This window comes from Seriola aureovittata, chromosome 16 (assembly GCF_021018895.1).
Source record: "Seriola aureovittata isolate HTS-2021-v1 ecotype China chromosome 16, ASM2101889v1, whole genome shotgun sequence".
Taxonomy (NCBI): Eukaryota; Metazoa; Chordata; class Actinopteri; order Carangiformes; family Carangidae; genus Seriola; species Seriola aureovittata.
In genome coordinates, this window is record NC_079379.1 from 14,098,054 (window position 1) to 14,124,220 (window position 26,167).

The 26,167-nt window shown below is 34.9% G+C and overlaps 2 protein-coding genes across 8 annotated transcripts in view; one reads left to right on the forward strand and one right to left on the reverse strand.

Moving 5' to 3' along the window:
* Nucleotides 1-22,083, forward strand: part of ripor2 (RHO family interacting cell polarization regulator 2) — a 90,536-nt gene extending 68,453 nt beyond the window's left edge. For 4 of the 6 annotated variants that reach the window (XM_056399383.1, XM_056399384.1, XM_056399381.1 and 1 more), the window contains exons 12-23: nt 13,152-13,281; nt 13,656-13,802; nt 14,222-14,971; nt 15,364-15,548; nt 16,024-16,186; nt 16,295-16,427; nt 16,570-16,731; nt 16,980-17,153; nt 17,369-17,571; nt 17,671-17,754; nt 18,083-18,173; nt 18,563-22,083. In XM_056399383.1, the coding sequence (XP_056255358.1) occupies nt 13,152-13,281; nt 13,656-13,802; nt 14,222-14,971; nt 15,364-15,548; nt 16,024-16,186; nt 16,295-16,427; nt 16,570-16,731; nt 16,980-17,153; nt 17,369-17,571; nt 17,671-17,754; nt 18,083-18,173; nt 18,563-18,663 (2,323 nt within the window). In that variant the 3' untranslated portion in view covers nt 18,664-22,083. The remainder of the gene's footprint in view (nt 1-13,151; nt 13,282-13,655; nt 13,803-14,221; nt 14,972-15,363; nt 15,549-16,023; nt 16,187-16,294; nt 16,428-16,569; nt 16,732-16,979; nt 17,154-17,368; nt 17,572-17,670; nt 17,755-18,082; nt 18,174-18,562) is intronic. The other 2 variants (XM_056399382.1, XM_056399386.1) reach the window with 2 other exon arrangements.
* On the reverse strand, nt 20,769-26,079 carry gmnn (geminin DNA replication inhibitor). 2 transcript variants are annotated; one of them, XM_056399392.1, is made up of 8 exons: nt 25,982-26,079; nt 25,563-25,634; nt 24,327-24,428; nt 24,005-24,158; nt 23,820-23,902; nt 23,301-23,411; nt 22,799-23,028; nt 20,769-22,438 (listed from the first exon to the last, which is right to left on the reverse strand). In XM_056399392.1, the coding sequence occupies exons 2-7, from the start codon at nt 25,617-25,619 to the stop codon at nt 22,843-22,845; spliced, it is 693 nt and encodes a 230-aa protein (XP_056255367.1). In that variant the 5' UTR covers nt 25,620-25,634; nt 25,982-26,079; the 3' UTR covers nt 20,769-22,438; nt 22,799-22,842. The 2 variants fall into 2 exon arrangements, with proteins under 2 accessions (XP_056255367.1, XP_056255366.1); XM_056399391.1 differs by having other exon boundaries at nt 20,769-23,028.
* Nucleotides 26,080-26,167: the final 88 nt, after the last annotated feature.

Genomic DNA, 26,167 nt, shown 5'->3' on the forward strand with positions numbered 1-26,167 from the left:
ACACGTCATAGTGAAGTAAAACAAAAAACATCATAGTATAGTAAGGCATAAAAAGTCATTGTATAGTAAGGCATAAAAAGTCATAGTATAGTAAGGCATAAAAAGTCATAGTATAGTAAGGCATAAAAACGTCATAGTATAGTAAGGCATAAAAATGTCATATTATAGCAAGGCATAAAAAAGTCATAGTATAGTAAGTCATAAAAACGTCATAGTATAGTAAGGCGTAAGAATGTCATATTATAGTAAGGCATAAAAATGTCATATTATAGTAAGGCATAAAAATGTCATAGTATGGTCAGGCATAAAAGTGTCATATTTTAGTAACCCCCCAAAAAATTCATAGTATAGTAAGGCATAAAAAGTCATAGTATAGTAAGTCATAAAAACGTCATAGTATAGTAAGGCGTAAGAATGTCATATTATAGTAAGGCATAAAAATGTCATATTATAGTAAGGCATAAAAATGTCATAGTATGGTCAGGCATAAAAGTGTCATATTTTAGTAACCCCCAAAAAAATTCATAGTATAGTAAGGCATAAAAAGTCGTAGTATAGTAAGGCACAAAAAGTCATAGTATAGTAAGGCATAAAAACGTCACAGTATAGTAAGGCATAAAAATGTCATATTATAGTAAGGCATAAAAACGTCAGAGTATAGTAAGGCATAAAAATGTCATATTATAGTAAGGCATAAAAACGTCAGAGTATAGTAAGGCATAAAAATGTCATATTATAGTAAGACATGAAAATATCATATTATAGTAAGGCAAAAAACATCATAGTATATTGAGGCAAAAAATGTCATATTATAGTAAGGCATAAAAAGTCATAGTATAGTAAGGCATAAAAACGTCATAGTATAGTAAGGCATAAAAATGTCATATTATAGCAAGGCATAAAAAGTCATTGTATAGTAAGTCATAAAAACGTCATAGTATAGTAAGGCGTAAGAATGTCATATTATAGTAAGGCATAAAAATGTCATATTATAGTGAGGCATAAAAATGTCATAGTATGGTCAGGCATAAAAGTGTCATATTTTAGTAACCCCCCAAAAAATTCATAGTATAGTAAGGCATAAAAAGTCATAGTATAGTAAGGCACAAAAAGTCATAGTATAGTAAGGCATAAAAACGTCACAGTATAGTAAGGCATAAAAATGTCATATTATAGTAAGGCATAAAGACGTCAGAGTATAGTAAGGCATAAAAATGTCATATTATAGTAAGACATGAAAATATCATATTATATTAAGGCAAAAAACATCATAGTATAGTAAGGCACAAAAAGCCATAGTATAGTAAGGCATAAAAACGTCACAGTATAGTAAGGCTCAAAAGGTCATAGTATAGTAAGGCATAAAAACGTCATAGTATAGTAAGGCATAAAAGTGTCATATTATAGTAAGGCATAAAAATGTCTTATTTTAGTAACGCAAAAAAAATTATAGGATAGTAAGGCATAAAAAGTAAAAGTAAGGCATAAGTATGTCATAGTATTGTAAGGCAAAACAATCATAGTATAGTAAGGCATAAAATGTCATAGTATAGTAAGTTATAAAAAGTCATAGTAGTAAGGCAAAATAATGTCATAGTATAGTAAGGCAAAAAACGTCATAGTATAGTAAGGCATAAAAATGTCATATTATAGCAAGGCATAAAAAAGTCATAGTATAGTAAGTCATAAAAACGTCATAGTATAGTAAGGCATAAGAATGTCATATTATAGTAAGGCATAAAAATGTCATATTATAGTAAGGCATAAAAATGTCATAGTATGGTCAGGCATAAAAGTGTCATATTTTAGTAACCCCCAAAAAAATTCATAGTATAGTAAGGCATAAAAAGTCATAGTATAGTAAGGCACAAAAAGTCATAGTATAGTAAGGCATAAAAACGTCACAGTATAGTAAGGCATAAAAATGTCATATTATAGTAAGGCATAAAAACGTCAGAGTATAGTAAGGCATAAAAATGTCATATTATAGTAAGACATGAAAATATCATATTATATTAAGGCAAAAAACATCAGAGTATAGTAAGGCACAAAAAGCCATAGTATAGTAAGGCATAAAAACGTCACAGTATAGTAAGGCTCAAAAGGTCATAGTATAGTAAGGCATAAAAACGTCATAGTATAGTAAGGCATAAAAGTGTCATATTATAGTAAGGCATAAAAATGTCTTATTTTAGTAACGCAAAAAAAATTATAGGATAGTAAGGCATAAAAAGTAAAAGTAAGGCATAAGTATGTCATAGTATTGTAAGGCAAAACAATCATAGTATAGTAAGGCATAAAATGTCATAGTATAGTAAGTTATAAAAAGTCATAGTAGTAAAGCAAAATAGTGTCATAGTATAGTAAGGCAAAAAACGTCATAGTATATTAAGGCATAAAAAGGTCATTTTATAGTAAGGCATAAAAATGTCATATTATAGTAGGGCATAAAAAGTCATAGTATGGTCAGGCATAAAAGTGTCATATTTAATAACCCAAAAAAAAAATCATAGTATATAGTAAGGCATAAAAAGTCATAGTATAGTAAGGCACAAAAAGTCATAGTATAGTAAGGCATAAAAATGTCATATTATAGTAAGGCATAAAAACGTCACAGTATATAAGGCATAAAAATGTCATATTATAGTAAGGCATAAAAATGTCATATTATATTAAGGCAAAAAACGTCATAGTATAGTAAGGCACAAAAAGTCATAGTATAGTAAGGCATAAAAAGTCATAGTATAGTAAGGCATAAAAACGTCACAGCATAGTAAGACATAAAAATGTCATATTATAGTAAGGCATAAAAATGTCATATTATAGTAAGACATAAAAAGTCATAGTATGGTCAGGCATAAAAGTGTCATATTTTAGTAACGCAAAAAAAATCATAGTATAGTAAGGTATAAAAAGTCATAGTATAGTAAGGCACAAAAAGTCATTGTATAGTAAGGCATAAAAATGTCATATTATAGTAAGGCATAAAAACGTCATAGTATAGTAAGGCATAAAAGTGTCATATTATAGTAAGGCATAAAAATGTCATATTTTAGTAACGCGAAAAAAATCATATTATAGTAAGGCATAAAAAGTAAAAGTAAGGCATAAAAAGTCATAGTATAGTAAGGCACAAAAAGTCATAGTATAGTAAGGCATAAAAATGTCATATTATAGTAAGGCATAAAAATGTCATATTATAGTAAGGCATAAAAGGTCATAGTATGGTCAGGCATAAAAGTGTCATATTTTAGTAACGCAAAAAAAATCATAGTATAGTAAGGCATAAAAAGTCATAGTATAGTAAGGCACAAAAGGTCATAGTATAGTAAGGCATAAAAATGTCATATTATAGTACGGCATAAAAACGTCATAGTATAGTAAGGCATAAAAGTCATATTATAGTAAGGCATAAAAATGTCTTATTTTAGTAACGCAAAAAAAATCATAGGATAGTAAGGCATAAAAAGTAAAAGTAAGGCATAAGTATGTTTGTAAGGCAAAACAATAATAGTATTGTAAGGCATAAAATTTCATAGTATAGTAAGGCAAAATAATGTCATATTATAGTAAGGCATAAAAAGTCATAGTATGGTCAGGCATAAAAGTGTCATATTTTAGTAACCCCCCAAAAAATCATAGTATAGTGAGGCATAAAAAGTCACAGTATAGTAAGGCACAAAAAGTCATAGTATAGTAAGGCATAAAAATGTCATATTATATTAAGGCAAAAAACGTCATAGCATAGTAAGGCACAAAAAGTCATAGTATAGTAAGGCATAAAAAGTCATACTATAGTAAGGCTTAAAAACATCACAGTATAGTAAGGCATAAAAATGTCATATTATAGTAAGGCATAAAAATGTCATATTATAGTAAGGCATAAAAGGTCATAGTATGGTCAGGCATAAAAGTGTAATATTTTAGTAACGCAAAAAAAATCATAGTATAGTAAGGCATAAAAGTGTCATATTATAGTAAGGCATAAAAATGTCTTATTTTAGTAACGCAAAAAAAATCATATGATAGTAAGGCATAAAAAGTAAAAGTAAGGCATAAGTATGTTATAGTATCGTAAGGCAAAACAATCATAGAATAGCAAGGCATAAAAAGTCATTGTATAGTAAGTTATAAAAAGTCATAGTAGTAAGGCATAAGAATGTCATATTATAGTAATGCAAAAAAATGTCATATTATAGTAAGGCATAAAAAAGTCATTGTATAGTAAGGCATAAAAAGTCATAGTATAGTAAGGCATAAAAAGTCATTGTATAGTAAGTTAAAAAAATGTCATATTATAGTAAGGCATAAAAACTCATAGTATAGTAAGGCATAAAAATGTCATATTATAGTAAGGCATAAAAAAGTCATTGTATAGTAAGTCATAAAAACGTCATAGTATAGCAACCCAAAAAAAAAATCATAGTATAGTAAGGCATAAAAAGTCATAGTATAGTAAGGCACAAAAAGTCATAGTATAGTAAGGCACAAAAAGTCATAGTATAGTAAGGCATAAAAACGTCACAGTATAGTAAGGCATAAAAATGTCATATTATAGTATGGCATAAAAACGTCAGAGTATAGTAAGGCATAAAAATGTCATATTATAGTAAGGCATAAAAACGTCACAGTATAGTAAGGCATAAAAATGTCATATTATAGTAAGGCATAAAAATGTCATATTATATTAAGGCAAAAAACATCATAGTATAGTAAGGCACAAAAAGTCATAGTATAGTAAGGCATAAAAACGTCACAGTATAGTAAGGCATAAAAATGTCATATTATAGTAAGGCATAAAAGGTCATAGTATGGTCAGGCATAAAAGTGATATATTTTAGTAACGCAAAAAAAATTATAGTATAGTAAGGCATAAAAAGTCATAGTATAGTAAGGCACAAAAAGTCATAGTATAGTAAGGCATAAAAATGTCATAGTATAGTAAGGCACAAAAAGTCATAGTATAGTAAGGCATAAAAATGTCATAGTATAGTAAGGCACAAAAAGTCATAGTATAGTAAGGCATAAAAACATCACAGTATAGTAAGGCACAAAAAGTCATATTATAGTAAGGCACAAAAAGTCATATTATAGTAAGGCACAAAAAGTCATAGTATAGTAAGGCATAAAAGTGTCATATTATAGTAAGGCATAAAAATGTCTTATTTTAGTAACGCAAAAAAAATCATAGAATAGTAAGGCATAAAAAGTAAAAGTAAGGCATAAGTATGTCATAGTATTGTAAGGCAAAACAATCATAGTATAGTAAGGCATAAAATGTCATAGTATAGTAAGTTATAAAAAGTCATAGTAGTAAGGCATAAAAATGTCATAGTATAGTAAGGCATAAAAACGTCACAGTATAGTAAGGCATAAAAATGTCATATTATAGTAAGGCATAAAAGGTCATAGTATGGTCAGGCATAAAAGTGATATATTTTAGTAACGCAAAAAAAATTATAGTATAGTAAGGCATAAAAAGTCATAGTATAGTAAGGCACAAAAAGTCATAGTATAGTAAGGCATAAAAATGTCATAGTATAGTAAGGCAAAACAATCATAGTATAGTAAGGCATAAAATGTCATAGTATAGTAAGTTATAAAAAGTCATAGTAGTAAGGCATAAAAATGTCATAGTATAGTAAGGCAAAATAATGTCATAGTATAGTAAGGCAAAAAACGTCATAGTATATTAAGGCATAAAAATGTCATATTATAGTAAGGCATAAAAGTGTCATATTTTAGTAACCCCCAAAAAAAATCATAGTATAGTAAGGCATAAAAAGTCATAGTATAGTAAGGCATAAAAATGTCATATTATAGTAAGGCATAAAAACGTCATAAAAATGTCATATTATAGTAAGGCATAAAAATGTCATATTATATTAAGGCATAAAAACGTCATATTATAGTAAGGCATAAAAATGTCATATTATAGTAAGGCATAAAAGGTCATAGTATGGTCAGGCATAAAAGTGTCATATTTTAGTAACGCAAAAAAAATCATAGTATAGTAAGGCATAAAAAGTCATAGTATAGTAAGGCACAAAAGGTCATAGTAAGGCATAAAAATGTCATATTATAGTACGGCATAAAAACGTCATAGTATAGTAAGGCATAAAAGTGTCATATTATAGTAAGGCATAAAAATGTCTTATTTTAGTAACGCAAAAACAATCATAGTAGTAAGGCATAAAATGTCATAGTATAGTAAGTTATAAAAAGTCATAGTAGTAAGGCATAAGAATGTCATATTATAGTAAGGCAAAATAATGTCATAGTATAGTAAGGCAAAAAACGTCATAGTATATTAAGGCATAAAATGTCATATTATAGTAAGGCATAGTAAGTATGTCATAGTATTGTAAGGCATAAAAATGTCATATTATAGTAAGGCATAAAAAGTCATAGTATGGTCAGGCATAAAAGTGTCATATTTTAGTAACCCCCCAAAAAAATCATAGTATAGTAAGGCATAAAAAGTCATAATATAGTAAGGCACAAAAAGTCATAGTATAGTAAGGCACAAAAAGTCATAGTATAGTAAGGCATAAAAACATCACAGTATAGTAAGGCATAAAAATCTCATATTATAGTAAGGCATAAAAACGTCACAGTATAGTAAGGCATAAAAATGTCATATTATATTAAGGCAAAAAACGTCATAGTATAGTAAGGCACAAAAAGTCATAGTATAGTAAGGCATAAAAACATCACAGTATAGTAAGGCATAAAAATCTCATATTATAGTAAGGCATAAAAAGTCATATTATATTAAGGCATAAAAATGTCATATTATAGTAAGGCATAAAAATGTCTTATTTTAGTAACGCAAAAAAAATCATAGGATAGTATGGCATAAAAAGTAAAAGTAAGGCATAAGATTGTCATAGTAAGGCATAAAAAGTAAAAGTAAGGCATAAAAAGTCATAGTATAGTAAGGCATAAGTATGTCATAGTATTGTAAGGCATAAAATTGTCATATTATAGTAAGGCAAAATAATGTCATAGTATAGTAAGGCAAAAAACGTCATAGTATATTAAGGCAAAAAACGTCATAGTATAGTAAGTTATAAAAAGTCATAGTAGTAAGGCATAAGAATGTCATATTATAGTAAGGCATAAAAAGTCATAGTATAGTAAGGCATAAAAAGTCATAGTATAGTAAGGCATTAAAGCGTCATAGTATAGTAAGGCATTAAAATGTCATAGTATATAATGAGGCATAAAAATGTCATATTATAGTAAGGCATAAAAAGTCATAGTATGGTCAGGCATAAAAAGTCATAGTATAGTAAGGCATAAAATTGTCATATTATAGTAAGGCATAAAAAGTCATAGTATAGTAAGGCATAAAAAATCATAGTATAGTAAGACATAAAATTGCATATTATAGTAAGGCATAAAAATTCATAGTATAGTAAGGCATAAAATTGTCATATTATAGTAAGGCATAAAAAGTCATAGTATGGTCAGGCATAAAAGTGTCATATTTTAGTAACCCCCCAAAAAAATCATAGTATAGTAAGGCATAAAAAGTCATAATATAGTAAGGCACAAAAAGTCATAGTATAGTAAGGCACAAAAAGTCATAGTATAGTAAGGCATAAAAACATCACAGTATAGTAAGGCATAAAAATCTCATATTATAGTAAGGCATAAAAAGTCATATTATATTAAGGCATAAAAATGTCATATTATAGTAAGGCATAAAAATGTCTTATTTTAGTAACGCAAAAAAAATCATAGGATAGTATGGCATAAAAAGTAAAAGTAAGGCATAAGATTGTCATAGTAAGGCATAAAAAGTAAAAGTAAGGCATAAGATTGTCATAGTATAGTAAGGCATAAGATTGTCATAGTATAGTAAGGCAAAATAATGTCATAGTATAGTAAGGCAAAAAACGTCATAGTATATTAAGGCAAAAAACGTCATAGTATAGTAAGTTATAAAAAGTCATAGTAGTAAGGCATAAGAATGTCATATTATAGTAAGGCATAAAAAGTCATAGTATAGTAAGGCATAAAAAGTCATAGTATAGTAAGGCATTAAAGCGTCATAGTATAGTAAGGCATTAAAATGTCATAGTATATAATGAGGCATAAAAATGTCATATTATAGTAAGGCATAAAAAGTCATAGTATGGTCAGGCATAAAAAGTCATAGTATAGTAAGGCATAAAATTGTCATATTATAGTAAGGCATAAAAAGTCATAGTATAGTAAGGCATAAAAAATCATAGTATAGTAAGACATAAAATTGCATATTATAGTAAGGCATAAAAAGTCATAGTATAGTAAGGCATAAAATTGTCATATTATAGTAAGGCATAAAAAGTCATATTATAGTAAGACATAAAAAGTCAAAGTATAGTAAGGTATGAAAAAATCAAAGTAAGGCATAAGTATGTCATAGTATCGTAAGGCAAAACAATCATAGTATTGTAAGGCATAAAAAGTCATAGTATGATAAGGCAAAAAATGTCATATTATAGTAAGGCATAAAAAGTCATAGTATAGTAAGTCATAAAAACGTCACTATAGTAAGGCATAAAAATCTCATATTATAGTAAGGCATAAAAATGTCATATTATAGTAAGGCATAAAAACTCATGGTATATTAAGATAAAGAATTTCATATTATAGTAAGGCATAAAAAGTCATAGTATAGTAAGTCATAAAAACGTCATAGTATAGTAAGGCATAAGTCATAGTATGGTAAGGCATAAAAATGTCATAGTATAGTAAGGTATAAAAACGTCACAGTATAGTAAGTCATAAAAACGTCATAGTATAGTAAGGCATAAAAATGTCACATTATAGTAAGGCATAAAAAGTCATATTATATTAAGGCATAAAAATGCCATATTATAGTAAGGCATAAAAAGTCATAGTATAGCAAGGCATAAAAAAGTCATAGTATAGTAAGTCATAAAAACGTCATAGTATAGTAAGGCATAAGAATGTCATAGTATTGTAAGGCATAAAAATGTCATATTATAGTAAGGCATAAAAAGTCATAGTATGGTCAGGCATAAAAGTGTCATATTTTAGTAACCCCCCAAAAAAATCATAGTATAGTAAGGCATAAAAAGTCATAATATAGTAAGGCACAAAAAGTCATAGTATAGTAAGGCACAAAAAGTCATAGTATAGTAAGGCATAAAAACATCACAGTATAGTAAGGCATAAAAATCTCATATTATAGTAAGGCATAAAAACGTCACAGTATAGTAAGGCATAAAAATGTCATATTATATTAAGGCAAAAAACGTCATAGTATAGTAAGGCACAAAAAGTCATAGTATAGTAAGGCATAAAAACATCACAGTATAGTAAGGCATAAAAAATCATAGTATAGTAAGGCATAAAAAGTCATATTATATTAAGGCATAAAAATGTCATATTATAGTAAGGCATAAAAATGTCTTATTTTAGTAACGCAAAAAAAATCATAGGATAGTATGGCATAAAAAGTAAAAGTAAGGCATAAGATTGTCATAGTAAGGCATAAAAAGTAAAAGTAAGGCATAAGATTGTCATAGTATAGTAAGGCATAAGATTGTCATAGTATAGTAAGGCAAAATAATGTCATAGTATAGTAAGGCAAAAAACGTCATAGTATATTAAGGCAAAAAACGTCATAGTATAGTAAGTCATAAAAAGTCATAGTAGTAAGGCATAAGAATGTCATATTATAGTAAGGCATAAAAAGTCATAGTATAGTAAGGCATAAAAAGTCATAGTATAGTAAGGCATTAAAGCGTCATAGTATAGTAAGGCATTAAAATGTCATAGTATATAATGAGGCATAAAAAGTCATAGTATAGTAAGGCATAAAATTGTCATATTATAGTAAGGCATAAAAAGTCATATTATAGTAAGACATAAAAAGTCAAAGTATAGTAAGGTATGAAAAAATCAAAGTAAGGCATAAGTATGTCATAGTATCGTAAGGCAAAACAATCATAGTATTGTAAGGCATAAAAAGTCATAGTATGATAAGGCAAAAAATGTCATATTATAGTAAGGCATAAAAAGTCATAGTATAGTAAGTCATAAAAACGTCACTATAGTAAGGCATAAAAATCTCATATTATAGTAAGGCATAAAAATGTCATATTATAGTAAGGCATAAAAAGTCATGTTATAGTAAGGCATAAAAATGTCATATTATAGTAAGGCATAAAAACTCATGGTATATTAAGATAAAGAATTTCATATTATAGTAAGGCATAAAAAGTCATAGTATAGTAAGTCATAAAAACGTCATAGTATAGTAAGGCATAAGTCATAGTATGGTAAGGCATAAAAATGTCATAGTATAGTAAGGTATAAAAACGTCACAGTATAGTAAGTCATAAAAACGTCATAGTATAGTAAGGCATAAAAATGTCACATTATAGTAAGGCATAAAAAGTCATATTATATTAAGGCATAAAAATGCCATATTATAGTAAGGCATAAAAAGTCATAGTATAGTAAGGCATTAAAGCGTCATAGTATAGTAAGGCATTAAAATGTCATAGTATATAATGAGGCATAAAAATGTCATATTATAGTAAGGCATAAAAAGTCATAGTATGGTCAGGCATAAAAAGTCATAGTATAGTAAGGCATAAAAAGTCATAGTATAGTAAGGCATAAAAATGCCATACTATAGTAAGGCATAAAAAGTCATAGTATAGTAAGGCATAAAAATGTCTTGTTATAGTAAGTCACAAAAAGTCATAGTATAGTAAGGCATAAAAATGTCATATTATAGTAAGGCATAAAAATTCAGAGTATAGTAAGGCATAAAAATGTCATATTATAGTAAGGCATAAAAACGTCATATTACAGTAAGGCAAAAAAGTCATAGTATAGTAAGTTATAAAAATGTCATAGTATAGTAAGACATAAAAATTCAAAGTATAGTAAGGTATAAAAAAATCAAAAGAAGGCATAAGTATGTCATAGTATCGTAAGGCATAAAAAGTCATATTATAGTAAGGCATAAAAAGTCATATTATAGTAAGGCATAAAAATGTCATATTATAGTAAGGCATAAAAACGTCATAGTATAGTAAGGCATAAAAATGTCATATTATAGTAAGGCATAAAAAGTCATAGTATAGTAAGGCATAAAAAGTCATAGTATAGTAAGGCATAAAAAGTCATATTATAATAAAGCATAAAAATGTCATATTATAGTAAGCCATAAAAAGTCATAGTATAGTAAGGCATAAAAATGTCATATTATAGTAAGCCATAAAAAGTCATAGTATAGTAAGGTATAAAAAGTCATATTATAGTAAGGCATAAAAATGTCATATTATAGTAAGCCATAAAAAGTCATAGTATAGTAAGGCATAAAAATGTCATATTATAGTAAGCCATAAAAAGTCATAGTATAGTAAGGCATAAAAATGTCTTATTATAGTAAGCCATAAAAAGTCATAGTATAGTAAGGCATAAAAATGTCATATTATAGTTAGGCATAAAAATGTCATATTATAGCAAGGCATAAAAACTCATAGTATAGTAACGCATAAAAAGTCATATTATAGTAAGGCATAAAAAGTCATATTATAGTAAGGCATAAAAATGTCATCTTATAGTTAGGCATAAAAAGTCATAGTATAGTAAGTTATAAAAAGTCATAGTATAGTAAGGCATTAAAAGTCATAGTATAGTAAGGCATAAAAATGTCATATTATAGTAAGCCATAAAAAGTCATAGTATAGTAAGGCATAAGAATGTCATAGTAAAGTAAGGCAAAAAATGTCATATTATAGTAAGGCATAAAAAGTCATAGTATAGCAAGGCATAAAAAGCCATATTATAGTAAGGCATAAAAAGTCATAGTATAGAAAGTTATAAAAACATCATAGTATAGTAAGGCATAAAAAGTGAAAGTATAGTAAGGTATAAAAAAATGAAAGTAAGGCATAAGTATGTCATAGTATCGTAAGGTAAAACGATTATAGTATAATAAGGCAAACAGCGTTATAGTATTGTCAGGCATAAAAAGTCATATTATAGTCAGGCACAAAAACTCATACTATTGTAAGGCATAAAAATGTCATATTTTAGTAACTCAACAAAAAATCATAGGATAGTAAGGCATAAAAAAGTCATACAATTGTAAGGCATATAAATGTCATATTTTAATAACATAACAAAAAATCATAGGATAGTAAGGCATAAAAAGTCATATTACTGTAAGGCATAAAAAGTAATAGTATAGTAAGGGATAAAAATGCCATAGTATAGTAAGGTATAAAAAGTCATAGTATAGTAAAGCATAAAAAGTCAAAGTATAGTAAGTTATAAAAATGTCATAGACATAAAAAGTGAAAGTATAGTATGGTATAAAAAATCAAAGTAAGGCATAAGTATGTCATAGTATTGTAAGGCAAAACAATCATAATATTGTAAGGCATAGAAATGTCATATCATAGTAAGCCATAAAAACGTCACAAAACATCATAGTAAAGTAAGGCATAAAAGTCATACTATAGTAAGTTATTAAAAGTCATAGTAGTAAGGCATAAGAATGTCATACTATAGTAAAGCATAAAAAGTCATAATATAGTAAGGAAAAAAAAAATCATAGGATAGTAAGGCAAAAAAAAGTCATAGTATAGCAAGGCATAAAAAGTCATAGTATAGTAAGGCATAAAAACATCAAATGAAAACATCATACACCAAAGTTTCAGCCCATAAACTCTTTCAGTGGGTTGAGCATATTTTATTTCACTTTAATGAAGGAATACATGTTGAATTTACATTGTTTCAGTAAAATTTTTTCAAAGAGCCTTTGAACACTCCTGCTGGTATCACTGCTGCTGTGTATCATTGTTGTGAAATACAGTCTCAAACTAGTTTTGATCCTCATACAATCTGTTATGGGTCTGTCCATATGTTTAGTTGATACAGAAACACAGTTGCTGTTGTTAGTGGCGTAGCTGTAAATTCAGTGTCTACATGACTTGTATTATCCTGCCATCTGGTGGAGAAACATGTAATAGTAGCTGCAGTAACTAGGAAAATAAATCCTGCTCTCTGACAACACCGAATGAATGACATCACTTATACAGTGGGTACGCAGGGGTAAATCACATAGTGCAATCACATTAAGTGCCTTGTTTTCACTCCTCCCCGTCCAGCCCCTTCGACGTCGAGGACCTCACTCTGTCGTCCGGCAACGTAAGCAAAGCCACAGCTCTCCAGAGACGAGTGTCAGTCTACAGCCAGGGAACGCCAGAGACCCCCACCTTCCAGGACACCTCCTTCTTTGTGAGTCCAACACACATACACCTCCTTTAGCCTCATTGGTGTGGTGGGAGACAGATGATTTTGTGGGTATCTGTAGTTCTTAGTTGTGAAATCCTTACACACACAAACCCTGTGTACTCTCTGCTGCATACTATCAGGAAATTTTGATTAAGACTCACAATTTTCTGTTGATGCATCATTTTTATGTAAGCAATGCTTGCCATACCCCCTAACTAACCCTCACCAATTTCCCTGCTATCCCCCTCCACTTTGTATTTCCACATCAAAACCCTTTACCCACACTCTGTCCCACTCTACACGTTTATCCATCCCTCCTGTATCCCACTCACCTGCCCTCACTCAAATACGCAACACCCTGCGTGCATTGTGTAAAGAAGTGGCGGCCATATCCCGTGGAGCGCCAGCGCCTCTCCTTCCTGCACATGCTCCGAGACACCCTGCTAGAGAAGCTAAGGCGCAGTCGCTCGTTTGGTGACCTGGCCTCACTCCGGCCAAGGCCCAAATCCAGTCTGGAGGTCTATGTGAGTGTGCTGTGGCCCCTTGACCCTCCTAACCTGACTCTTGTGTGCCCCCTGCCTCACCGACATGATGGGGATGTACTTCTCTGCTGGTGTGGACTTGTGGCCCTTGCTTGGGCTTGTCCAGTCCCATTCTGTGGGCTGCTGAATGCCATGTGTGGCTGTTTGCATGTTTATTTGCATGACATGCTTTAAGCTGTCTTTGTTCTTGTGATGTTTTCCTACTAAGATTTACATCGCTGTGATTCTGTCTTGGTTGAACAGGTCAGGTCATAAGAATCTAGAGAGAAAAAGCAGAGTATGCTGAATCTTTTTCCACTTGAGAGAGCTTTCTCTTGTACTTAAGTTCTTACATGCACTGATTTCATGCGATATCTCAGTCTTTAGCTTCCAAATATTTACTTTCCTGTCTCTCCTTTCAGTCCACTTTACCAGATGACGTTTTTGAGAATGGCGGCTGTGGCGTGGCTGAATGCAAGCGTCTCTCCTTCACCTTCTCTGACACTTCTGGTTCCACGCCCAGCCCCAGCCCCGCCCCGAGCTCCCACTCCACCGGCCAGTCCAACCCGGAGATCACCGTCACTCCTCCAGAAATGGAACCATCACCTACACAAATCCTCCCAACAAGAGAGGACTCCATCGCAGAGGAGCATTTAGAGGAGGAAGAAGAGGAGGAGTACGAGGAGGATGGAGAGACGGGTAGTAGAGGGAGTAGGGGCACCAGCGCCAGCCTCGCCAGTGATGAAGCTGAGGTGGCAGAGGACTCAGAGTGGGAGCGCACAGAGTCCCAGCGAAATTCTGGCTCCAACTGTGGTTCAGCTGCCCCGTCGTTGTGCTCTGACAGCCACCTGTCTACCGTGGCTCCAGAGGATGTTTTCCTGGATCACGCGGACGAACTGAAACCTGTGGAACTTGACACAGAGGAGGCAGGCAGCCTGACCAGGCAGCTTGTGAAGAGGCTGACTTCCTCTGAAATTGTGCCACCCAGTGGGAGCTCTACTGAAGGTGGAGGAAGCCTGAGCTGGGCAGGCGAGGGGAGCAGGGCTTTCCTGGAGAGCAGCCTGGAGGAGGCCATCCACAGCCTGCTGATGAGGCTGGAGTCACTGACTCACCGCTGCCGAGAGCTGCAGGACCTGGAACAGGAAGTGATGCGCCTGGAAGACCTACTCAAGGTGACTGAACCCTTAATATGCGTCCATTTTATATTTACACATGTGGACGATGTAATTCTAAATTTAAATTTTGACCCTGAATGAACAAAACATTTCAAGTTGTGTCAGGAAATGTTACTTTTCAAACAAACTAGATTTTCTTTTTTCTTTGTTCCTTGCCCAACATGGTGACTAGATATTACATGCTTCTTAAATCCTCCACCTGCCCTCAACACTATTGTGTGCCATGTCTCTTGGTGCCATGTTTTCCAGGATGAATCCGAGTATTACTTTTGTAAAGTACTTGGATTCAGATGTCACAAAATCCAGCGATAGAACCAAAGATGTACAAGCTGCAAGTAAAGAGTTATTAACCCACTTTCTCCTCCCCACCCCCGCCCTTCCCTCTCCAGTGTCGTCTCCCAGGCCACAGAAGCAGATCATCCAGCCTCAGTCTGACGGTGGAGAGCGCCCTGGAGAGCTTCGACTTCCTCAACACCTCTGACTTCGATGATGAGGACACTGGAGACGATAACGCCGTCCTCAGCATTCCCCCACAGAGGTCTCAATTTTTTGATGCGGACGGAGAGAGGATCGGGTGAGTGGGAGATTGAGTGAGACACTTTATGTTGGCTGACATTGATAAGTACATTTTGTCATTGTATTATGGCATTTCATTTACAAATGCATGCATGGTACAGCTTTTGAGAGGGAAAATCAATATCACATACCAAAAATCATTCTAAGAGCTGATGGATACCTGAGCTGTTGATGCTTCATTTTAAGTCAATTGCTATTCATTGATTAAAGCAATGTTTCTTAGTTATGTGCAAAAGTAGCACAAGAGTATGAAGGGTTTTATTATTATAAGAACTGCCTCTCATTTCGCTCTAAAGAAAAACATCTCAGGCTAAATAAATAACTTTTTAATCATATTTTAGTGTTTGATTGGACAGAATCTGTATTGTCTTACTTCATAGCAGTATTCAATTGAAAACCACTTGACTATAAGTACAGTGGTTCTGTGTAAGGCTGCTGCCACACAGTGGTGACTCTTGGTGCCTACCTCTCAGGGGCCAGCATCCAGAAGCCAGGGGACACCTGAGTGAAGCCCTGACAGAAGACACCGGGGTAGGCAACAGCGTGGCTGGAAGCCCCCTGCCCCTAACAACCGGAAACGAGAACCTGGACGTGGCCATCGTCATCCACCTGCAGTACTGTAATCACCTCATACAGGTAGAGATTCTCCTGACGCAAATGTTTTATTTGGACGACATCAAACAGTTTAATCCCTGGAACTACAAAATTGGTCTAACATGGCTTTGATTCTTCATGTATCTGCAGTTGTTGACGGGTGGGGTGGGTGTGTGGCAGCGTCGCAGTCTGCTCCTCAAACTGTCCGGACAGAGTCAGCTCTTAGAAGAACTAGCAGAGATCAGTGTGGACCGACTGGGAGCTATTACATCTGCTGCGGATGGTAGGTATCTGTATGTTGCATGTCGTATCAAGCAACAATGTCTCTATCTTGCACTTCAGAGCAGCCTATATGCATAATAAAATGATTACCACACACAAAAGGTTTGAGGGTTTGTAGCGTCTGACCTCCTGTTCTCCCTCAGTTCTCCCGGGCCTCGCGGAGCGCCCAGAACTGATGACACTGTGGTCAGAGTGCAGCGGGTCTGCAGGACTTTTCCACACCACACTGGACAGAGTGTTCAAACACATGAACCAGCGCTACACGGCAGTGCTGCAGGAGAGACACCCACACAGCGCTGACACAGGTTGGCTCTCCCTATTTTCTCTCTGAAAACAGACCAGAGGTTATACTTAAAATTTCATCTTGTTTCAACTGAGTCACTTATTTGGTTTGTAAATCAGTAACTGTTTTAAATATGTTCTTTGGGAAAAAATGAGATCACTGTAGTTGCTAAGAATATGTTGTTTCTGATAACAGATTAAAACACAGTAGTAGTTGCAGTTGGCTAGAAACTCTGAATATTTGCTAATTTTCTTTTCTCTTTCTCTCCAGTGGTTGGTGTTGTAGTGGGCGAGATGGTTGACAGGAGCGACCTGGAGACGTCGCACGATCCTCCTGCCTCTGCTCTGTCCCAGGACGTCCTGACCGTGTTTCAGTTCCACAGCTACATCCTACAACATGAGGTTCAGGACATGGAGACACACCTACTGCACCTGGCAAGAGAGGGTGAGCAAAAGTTGTGATCCTGCCTTTCGTTAATAACTAAAATAAACACTAATAAATTCCTAGATATTTATTTATTTTTATATTTTATAAGACAAAATAGCCCAGATCAGAAACCAGCTCCAGGCTCATGTCAGGATCACAGAAACTTCTGCTTGTTGCTCTACAATGCATGGTTTGACCTTTAACGTGTGTCTGTGTTTATTTCTCATACTCAGAGGTGTTAGCAGAGGCTCTGTGCAGTGGGGATTATTCTCAGTGTCTAGCAGAGATGGATGTGGTGCCTGTGTCATCCCTGTGGCCTAAAAACAGCACCCTGAGGGCCCTGGCCTCCCTGCTCACTGCAGACGACCCTCAGGTCAACAAGGCAGCAGCCGACTACCTCTCTTCTGGAGCGTCACGCAGCCACTTCAGGACCAGGGTGAATAGTGCTTAAGAGAGCGCATAAGTGTATTTTATACCATTACACTTCGTCTTGAAAGATGCAGCATGTCATATTTGAATGTTTGTGTGTTTACAGGCTGTGGAGTGCTACACCCAGGCTCTGTCAGAGGCTGGAGTTCAGAGCCAGAGGGCGGCATGTTCGGCTCTCAGCTGTCTCCAGGTCAGTGGCCTCTTACATTATCTATAGTTGTGACACTTTTCTGCCGCATGAAGAATTTCATTAGGTCAGCTAAACTGTATTTAACTGCTGTTCTAAGAACTTCTAATTCAGCATGCATTCATGTGAGAGCTGAACTACTCGTTAGTCGCGATGCAAAGAAATATGTTCCTAATGTATTTTTACGATCAGACTGGTTCATTACTTATATGCTGCAATGTCACAGGAGCTGTCATGCTACAGTACTATCACATATATGTCATGAAAAAAAGAGAAAAACTTCTTTAACCATACTGTCACATTCTTGCATGTTCTTCCTGTCTGTCTGCAGGCTGTAGAGAGCATCAGGGCGGTGGTAGCGCTGTGTGATTCAGCCGATGAGGAGCTTCGCCATGTCGCCATAGAAACCCTGCTGACATTTGGTGAATAACAAAATTTATGGAAGTCAAATATTGCTCAGCTTGGTCTTTTTGCTGTTTTTCTACAAATCACTGTTTTTACAGAATTACATTGTATACACATATCGATCTCACACCATAAAGTATAAAAATATTAAAAAGCTGTATATAAATGTAGCATATACAGTATAATACCAAGACAAATGTGCTTTGTTTTGCACAAAGTTTTCTTGAGATCCAAATAGTAAAAGATGATTTGTCACCTTTATTTTGACCTAAAGCAGAAATATTTTGTCCTGATTAAACAGCACAGGGATGTCATAAATGTCATTCGAGATATAGTGAGTTATTTGTCATTACTCAAAGCTGCTTGCAGGTACACTGCTCATAGCTAACACTTGTGTTTGTCACAGGTGAGGAGGGGCGGCTGGCGTACGAGCAGCTGGACACAGTGCCGGGGGAAATGATCCGTCTGGGCACACGGCGAGGAAACGCCGTCACCACGGCCTTCTGAGCCATCGTGCCACTGAGAAGATCACAGATTACTCCCCAGCTGAGGAAAACACTGCCCCCTCAGCTTGACATCACACTGCACTGTTAAAGACTGATCCGTTTATTGATCTGCCCTCTGGAACAGGCTTAAAGACCTCCACACCGCCACATTAGATCACTGTTCTTACTGATACTGCCTCCTAAAAGGAACTAACACCAAACAAACTGTCTTAACCACAAAGACACACAACCTATACCCCTCCTGCACACACACACCATCACCTCCAATTTCGCACAACCCCACACTCCTACCCACCCCTCCTCCCCCTGCTTCCTGAGCCAGGCAGTCTGGTCATGTTGAGTTTTAACTTGAGAGCACGAATTTGACTGGACACTGAAGCCACTGAAAGCTGCTCCAAAGACTGTGGAAACTGGAAATTGAGCAATGCATCTTCACCCCTCACACAACCTCTGTCAACAAGCTATCCACCACTGCACACAAAACTTGTATTGCTTATTCACTGATTAACCATCATCTTGGCTGTTACAGAGTCAGTTGTGTCAGGCAATATACTAACTATGATCTTTGTATAATCACTGTTTATCACATGTTTAAGTTGGTGGTTTTGCATTAGAGATGTTTTTTGGTGCTTTCAGAAGATTTGCACAGTTGTAAGGCATGTAAATATGGCATATTTTACACAGCCCGTGTAATATATGGTTGTATTCAAAATTTATTTTTAAGTTGTGTTTTCTAGTACGTTCCATTTTGAGTTTCAGGGATTCTTGTATGGTCGAAAGTGTGTGTTTTGTGACGGGGAGGACCATTAATAAGTTGAGAATGGCTTCTTGGAGCGAGTGAGGTAAAGTGGTTAAAGAGCAGTTTACAGTCTTGAACAGATTAAGACCTCAGTTCAGACCTCAGTGAAGTAAAAGGAGAGGAACAACTGAGTGCCCAAGGTTCACTCTCTCAGCAGTTTATGGCTGAGTTTATTCATATTTGCAGTTGAACAAGTGCAATTTTTCTGTATATAGCTGACATGAAAAGACATTTGATAAAGTCAGCCTTGACCATTTGAGCCTTGATGTGGTCGAGCAGGCAGGTTCCACAAATACTTTCTTTTGTAAATGTATTTTTCCTACCAGGTGTGGAGCCGGCCGAGGGCAATAAATACAGTTTAGGAGCGTGAGAATGCACTCTCAATAACTGTACAGAGAGGAAGAGGATCCCTTGGGCAGAGTATAGGTGTAGCCTCAGTTTTGGCTAACTGCACATTCATACGGTATGTGAGCTAATAGCACGATTAGAAATTAAGCTTTTATTATGAGAAACTGCAGAATGAAGTGTTCTGTTTGGTACGTCTTGGGTCTGTAACGTGGAAACACTGACCCGAGGAAAGCAGATAATTCCAACTCTTCACATTGTAACTGTACTACTGAGTCTAGTGAGACGATAAAACTCACATTTGTTCTCACATCTTATTTATTATTTACTCCTTGTAATTCTAATATTCTTTGGAGTTATACTGTAATAGTGCAGATGACATTGTTATGTAAATGAATTGTATATTTATGTTATATATTTTGGATCAGGTCCAGGATTTGAAATATAGTTTATTGTTTAAAAAGGCCTCCATGTTATTACCATGATCTCATGCTTAACTTTAATTGGAGTTTATTTTGAAAGAATTATATTAGATGAATTATTATTTTGGAGAAGATAAAGATTTGCTCATAGTCTAATAGTGTTATAGATTTCTTTTCCCTAAAAGGTCCCAAACAGAAAGGGACGTCGTATATTAGAAATGTTACTTTATTACTTAGATTTACTGTAACCAAAGGAAGAATTAATTTTAAATTGTCTTTTAATAAAAGCTCATAATTCATCGGAGAATGTATTTTCAATACAACATTTGCATTTTGGCCAGAATACTCAGACTTATATTTAGAAGCACAACTTAAAAAAGACAAACCCATAATATATGAATCTAGCTACATTTGGTTCTAACTGCACAGTCCAAAAGCCATAATGATTAAAAACAAGTGGTAATATTTTTATGAAATGTATTTTTTCTTTTGTAATATAATCTGTAAATGTGTGAAGTTGTTACTAAAAGCTGAAGATGGTTTAAAGTTTTTTTTTTTTTTTTCCTATACCTTTTGCAAAACATGGTCCACATTTTAAGTACAGTTGCAGTATTTTGGTCTAGTATCTGATTCACCCAGTCAGTGTCTATTTTTTTTTTTCTTTGTACAAACTCGCAGTTGACCAGTGTTTGACTGTTCAATTCCTTATCACCACAAAGTACATGTTGGCAAAATGTGCACGTTTAATGATATAGTCTGATTTTAAGAATAACTCGGTACACTTTTGCTAAAATTGAACTTCATCCATCTCTGTGGTCAATAGCTTCAGTGCTCATCCATTTAGTTGCATACTACTCTTCTCCATTGTGGTTAGCAGTGTTTCTTCTGCTCATCAAAAGTTGCAATAAATTTTATTTTTGCATAATTAAAATAAAATTGTGAATTTCTTAAGTCTCAAATGTCTGTCAAGACCAATGTTTTCATTTGTCAGCACCGTCTTTGTTGACAAAAACCATTTGTGGCATACATGAACAGTAAAAGCCATGCTGTTTTCCAGTAATCTGTCCACTGGACTGTGGACCAGTTTTGATCTGATCCTCTGAAGTTAACCTGCTCCAGAGAAGGAGTTCAGCAAAACCTACCATGGTGATTTACCCAGGTAAGACGTGAACCACTGTCATAACCCTAAAAACGGAGAATTAAACCTGAAGTTACCTCCCTAGCCCCAAATCCTGCATCCTAGTACAGGCCTCAGCTGATTGCTTCCTTAGAGGCAATTATTAAAAAACACACCACAACTGACTGAAAACAGCACATATTCAACACTGAACAATACCTTAACATAAGGAAAATAAGTGGTATCGATGGTGACAAAAATTGATTTTAAACTTTAGTGCAAAAAGCCTTTTCTTTAAAATGCTATCATTTTTACTAGTGCAATAAGATAACCCAGTTAGAGCTCCATCAACTGCCATGAGCAGAATATTTAATGTGGCAAAAGCAGCAGTCTGTTTAAAGTTGAAACATGTAAAAAGATCAGCCTCATGAAAACAATCCCAACACCTCAGTGAATGTTTTTGGCTTGACAGCAGCAGAGTCCATCTGCCAGGTTTGTTTACCAATAACAGTACTATAGTTGCTGGTTACACAAGTCACCCTCACGTCAACACATCTAGCTTCCAACATTTCACGCAGTTACAAGATTCATATGCCCTAAACTATGAACTTAAGTCACAAAATACTTTGTTTAAAAAAAGAGGGGTTTATTTTACAGAGGCTTTATATACACACAGCTGTAATACAACATTGTACATTTTTTACAGTAAATTTAATTTAAAAAAAAAAAAAAAAAAAACACTCTTGAAGGCCATGCTTTAAGTAGGCTACACCTAAGTGAATGGAGTACAATTGCCTCAATAGGCCTTTTCACAAAAGACATTTTGACTTTTAGAGTAGGAAAAGCAAAGGAAACCATCACAGTTGTCATTGATTGGTTCCTGACTTTCAAGAGGGCTAACGAGAATGATGCAAGAAAATTTGGCATGCTGCAGAATAGCAACCACCTTCTTGGTGACAGACAGTGAATACTAACCATCATCCTGATGTATTCAGTTTTTCCTTAACCCAAATCAACTGAAACAACACTGACCTCTGCACAGTCAGGGAATGGTTGGGTATGTACAGAGGACACCGAGCCCTGCAACCATCATCTAGTGGGAGTGAAAGTCAAAATTACAGTGGTTCTGGTGGAACCTGCATCCTGTCTTCAATGTTGTCAACTGAGGTCATGACATTTCACCTCTGCTTTCACTACAGTCTTGTCAAAATGTCTTCCATAAAAATGATCTATACAGGTTTAGTTTTGCACATTTCTCTTGACCAAGAATTGATAAGTTTAGCAAAAACTGAAACATTGTATTATAAAAAAAAATAAAATAAAATAAATCAGTTTCTGTCTGTTCAAGTTTTAAAATGTATCACCTTTCAAGAAGGAACATAACTTTAATCATCTCTTCAAAGAGATGATCACTTTTTGCTGCCAAAGTACACTCTGGCTAAAATCTACTGACCTGTATAAGACAACCAAAGTCCCATGACATGCAAGAGTTGTCAGTTAATCCCAGTCTCCAGAGGCACCTGCTTGTTCATGGTGTGAGATCTCATCTTCCTCTGCATCACTCTCACTGTAATCAGAGTCTTCTTCCTGACTCTGACCTGCCACCTCACCATCATGCTCATCCACATCAAGGGCAATGTCTTTGAGTTCCTCCAGATTGTCTGGGCACTTCCCAGTCAGCCTCTATAAAAACAAAGAGGACATGATACAAAGTTTACATCAAGTACTAAGAGGTCACTCAGTGTAGTAGCTACGGTTTACAGATCACTGGAACAAAGGATAGTGTTCACAACTAGTATATCTGACCATGCAACATTTACTGTTGAATCAAGAATTAAGGAAAATAGCTCAGGAAATTCAAACCAGGTTATCAAGCCAGTTATCTAACAGTATATGCCTGTGATCATGAAATATTAGTTCATGTGTACACACAGAGTCAATGCCAGTGTGCTTACCTCAATCATATCAGCCATGTATTGTACATGCTGTGCAAGCTCTTGCAACTCTTCATTTTCACTCTTAAGTTTTGTTATCTGTTCATCTTTGGCCTCGATGTCTTTGTGCAACTGATTTAAGAAGGAAAAACTCATTAAGCATGGTGGACATCAAACTTGAAAAAGTAAACAATGGTCAAGTCACTGGTCAAGTTAATATAATGCATTGTAAAAACTACAACACTATAACTACTGATTAAAGCACTCAAAAAAAATAAGCTGTTGGAAAAAAGTACAAGGACCAACTTCAAAATAATCCTTCCCAAAAATCACTGTATAGTAATCAAGGTTTATCTTAGCAGGATTGGCACATTCAGTATAAATTCTTTCAAAATTAAAGACAGATTTCAATGTGTATTTAGGTGCAGTTACTTCAACATCAGTGCCAGCTGGACTGGAGCCAACTAGGGTTGACAGAGGGAGCGTGGGAACAGCTCATCTGACAGCTAAACATTAGCCACCTATTAGTGATTAACTTACCTTCTCATTCTCCTGTAGAACATTGTACAAGGCCTTCCGTCGCTCCTCGGCTACTTCTTTCCAGTAGGTGGAAGGAGGTGTTTCTACAACAGCAGAGGTTCAAACTCAAGATAAAACTGAAATTGCATTTGGGAGTAGAGCACCATTTTGTGATAAGTTGTTCACTGATTACGGATCACACATACCTTTGACCATAAGTTCATATGCGTCAGTTGAAATGCCATCCGTCAAACATTGAGTTTCTTCTGTTTGAGTGGATTTGACTTCAACCTTCACCCTCTTTGGGCCTCTAGTTTGTTCAGCGCTCCACTGTTTACGTTTGGGAATGACCTTCCCTACCTAAAAGAGGGAACCATTTTGTTTTGTTTTTTTTTAATATTTGAAGACACACATGGTGGTTATGAACCACTTGTTAGATCAACAGAACAATGTCTGTACCAACTGTAATAGAAACGAGGACAAACGGATATTTAATCAAATGAGTTCCAGTGACAAGTCACTGCATACCTGAGCTGACCTCCCCATATCTTTGTTGGTAGCTGAGAGTTGGAGGACCTGCAGGGTTTGCCTGGGGGGTCCCATTACCTTTTGAGATGGTGTGAAAAAGGTCTGGAAGAAAGCAAAGACAAGTTAGTGTCAGCTTATATCTGAGTAGATCACAAATCAAATATGAAAATAGCAAAACGGAGAGGAACATCCCAACCCCTTCCCAAATTAGTCTTTAGAAACTCAAGACTGAGTTACATGGGAAACTGCCATGACCTGTGTTCTAATTTTTAAAGCCTCTATTCACCAGGGCTTAGCATCACTTTACTTTAGTTACACTGTCACCATGGGAGAGGGCATAAGTGAAGTGGCTTAACAACACTGCTGCCATGTGCAACAGGCCCACAGGTGTGGGAAAAAGGGGCAGGGCCCAAAGTTTTTCAACAGCCGTGGGAAAGTTTCTCTTCAAGGCTCATTACAGAGCAGCCAACAAGCAGTTCGTTAATGTTTGGCTGCAGCTTCACAAATACTGCTAGTCATGCCTATAAGGCTAATCTGTTGCTGATTGTGAGCTGTGGGGAGACAATGCCATATACTTGACAAATGGCCACGTAGAAAGCAAATCGAAATATTCTGTCTAAATCTTAGAAGCCAAATAAGCAACAATACAACAATGCTCAAACTGTATAATCACAGCAGAGTCAAACTTTCCTCACATTACAATGCAACTTACCACTCCATATCTGTAGTCATGTACTACTGACCTGCCTTTTTCACAGCAAGACATTTTGACTTGATCCTAGTATGACATGACAATGTGCCAGCATGCATAGTACCAGGGCCCCGAAACCAAAGCAGCTACGGTAAATGGAATTCAGCCATCATTTATTTTCTTATTTACACCAGTATTTCCCATCTAAGACATGTCAAAATCTCATCTGTGAAAAAAGCAAACCTTTGAGCTTATGTTTAAAATGCATTAAAATATCTAGACTATGCAGTTGTGTACACATTTAATTCTGCCATGAGTGCCTTCTTCTGATACAGCTGCCCTTTCCTCTTGCCAGCCTCACCTGCAGACACTAAGCTACGCTGGCTGTTAATTGTATGTAAATTGGCTGCATGATAGATCATTCATACAAACAGTGGTTAAGACATCATGACAACATATACTTCTTGTACACTACCCATCAGTTAGCATCACATACCATTAGTTTGCAAGGAACATTTCTTAACGAAGAACAATTAATTACTCACCTTTATATTCTCATTAGACCTCTGGTGGCTGTGTTTTAGCTTTCCACCGACACTCATTTTCTTTCAAGATACCTGATGGGGCAATTATTAACATAACGTCAAAATACACGGAAGAATAAGTGATGTTTTTTTAGATACACTTGAAAAGGGTCAAAATAAGTTAGTGTTGGGTTAAATTTAATATCATTGGCAGGTTAAAAGACAAGTGAAATATGGTGAATATGTCGCCACGTCCGTAGGAAAAAATGCGGTGCAATAGGCCATCTGAGTCAGCTCACGTTAAAAAATAAGCTAATTTAATGGTGCAACTACTGAGCTAGCTCAAAGCTAGCTAATGCTAGTAATACGAAGCGAGCGGCAGATGTGGATGGAATTAAATTAAGGCATTAATAAAGTATTCGTACGTTAAAACGACTTACCGTGGCCGAAGGGCTGTTCCTTACTGTGGATGCCTATTCTCTTCCGTGCAGATCTCGCGCCAGGGGCTTAAATACGCCCACCCAGTCACGTGGTAAAGGCGCCACTCACGAGGAGAGTTTTTTTTCACGCTGTTGTTTTTTCCTCGTGCGGTCACATGTCAACATACGTCACACCTTGTAGTTGAC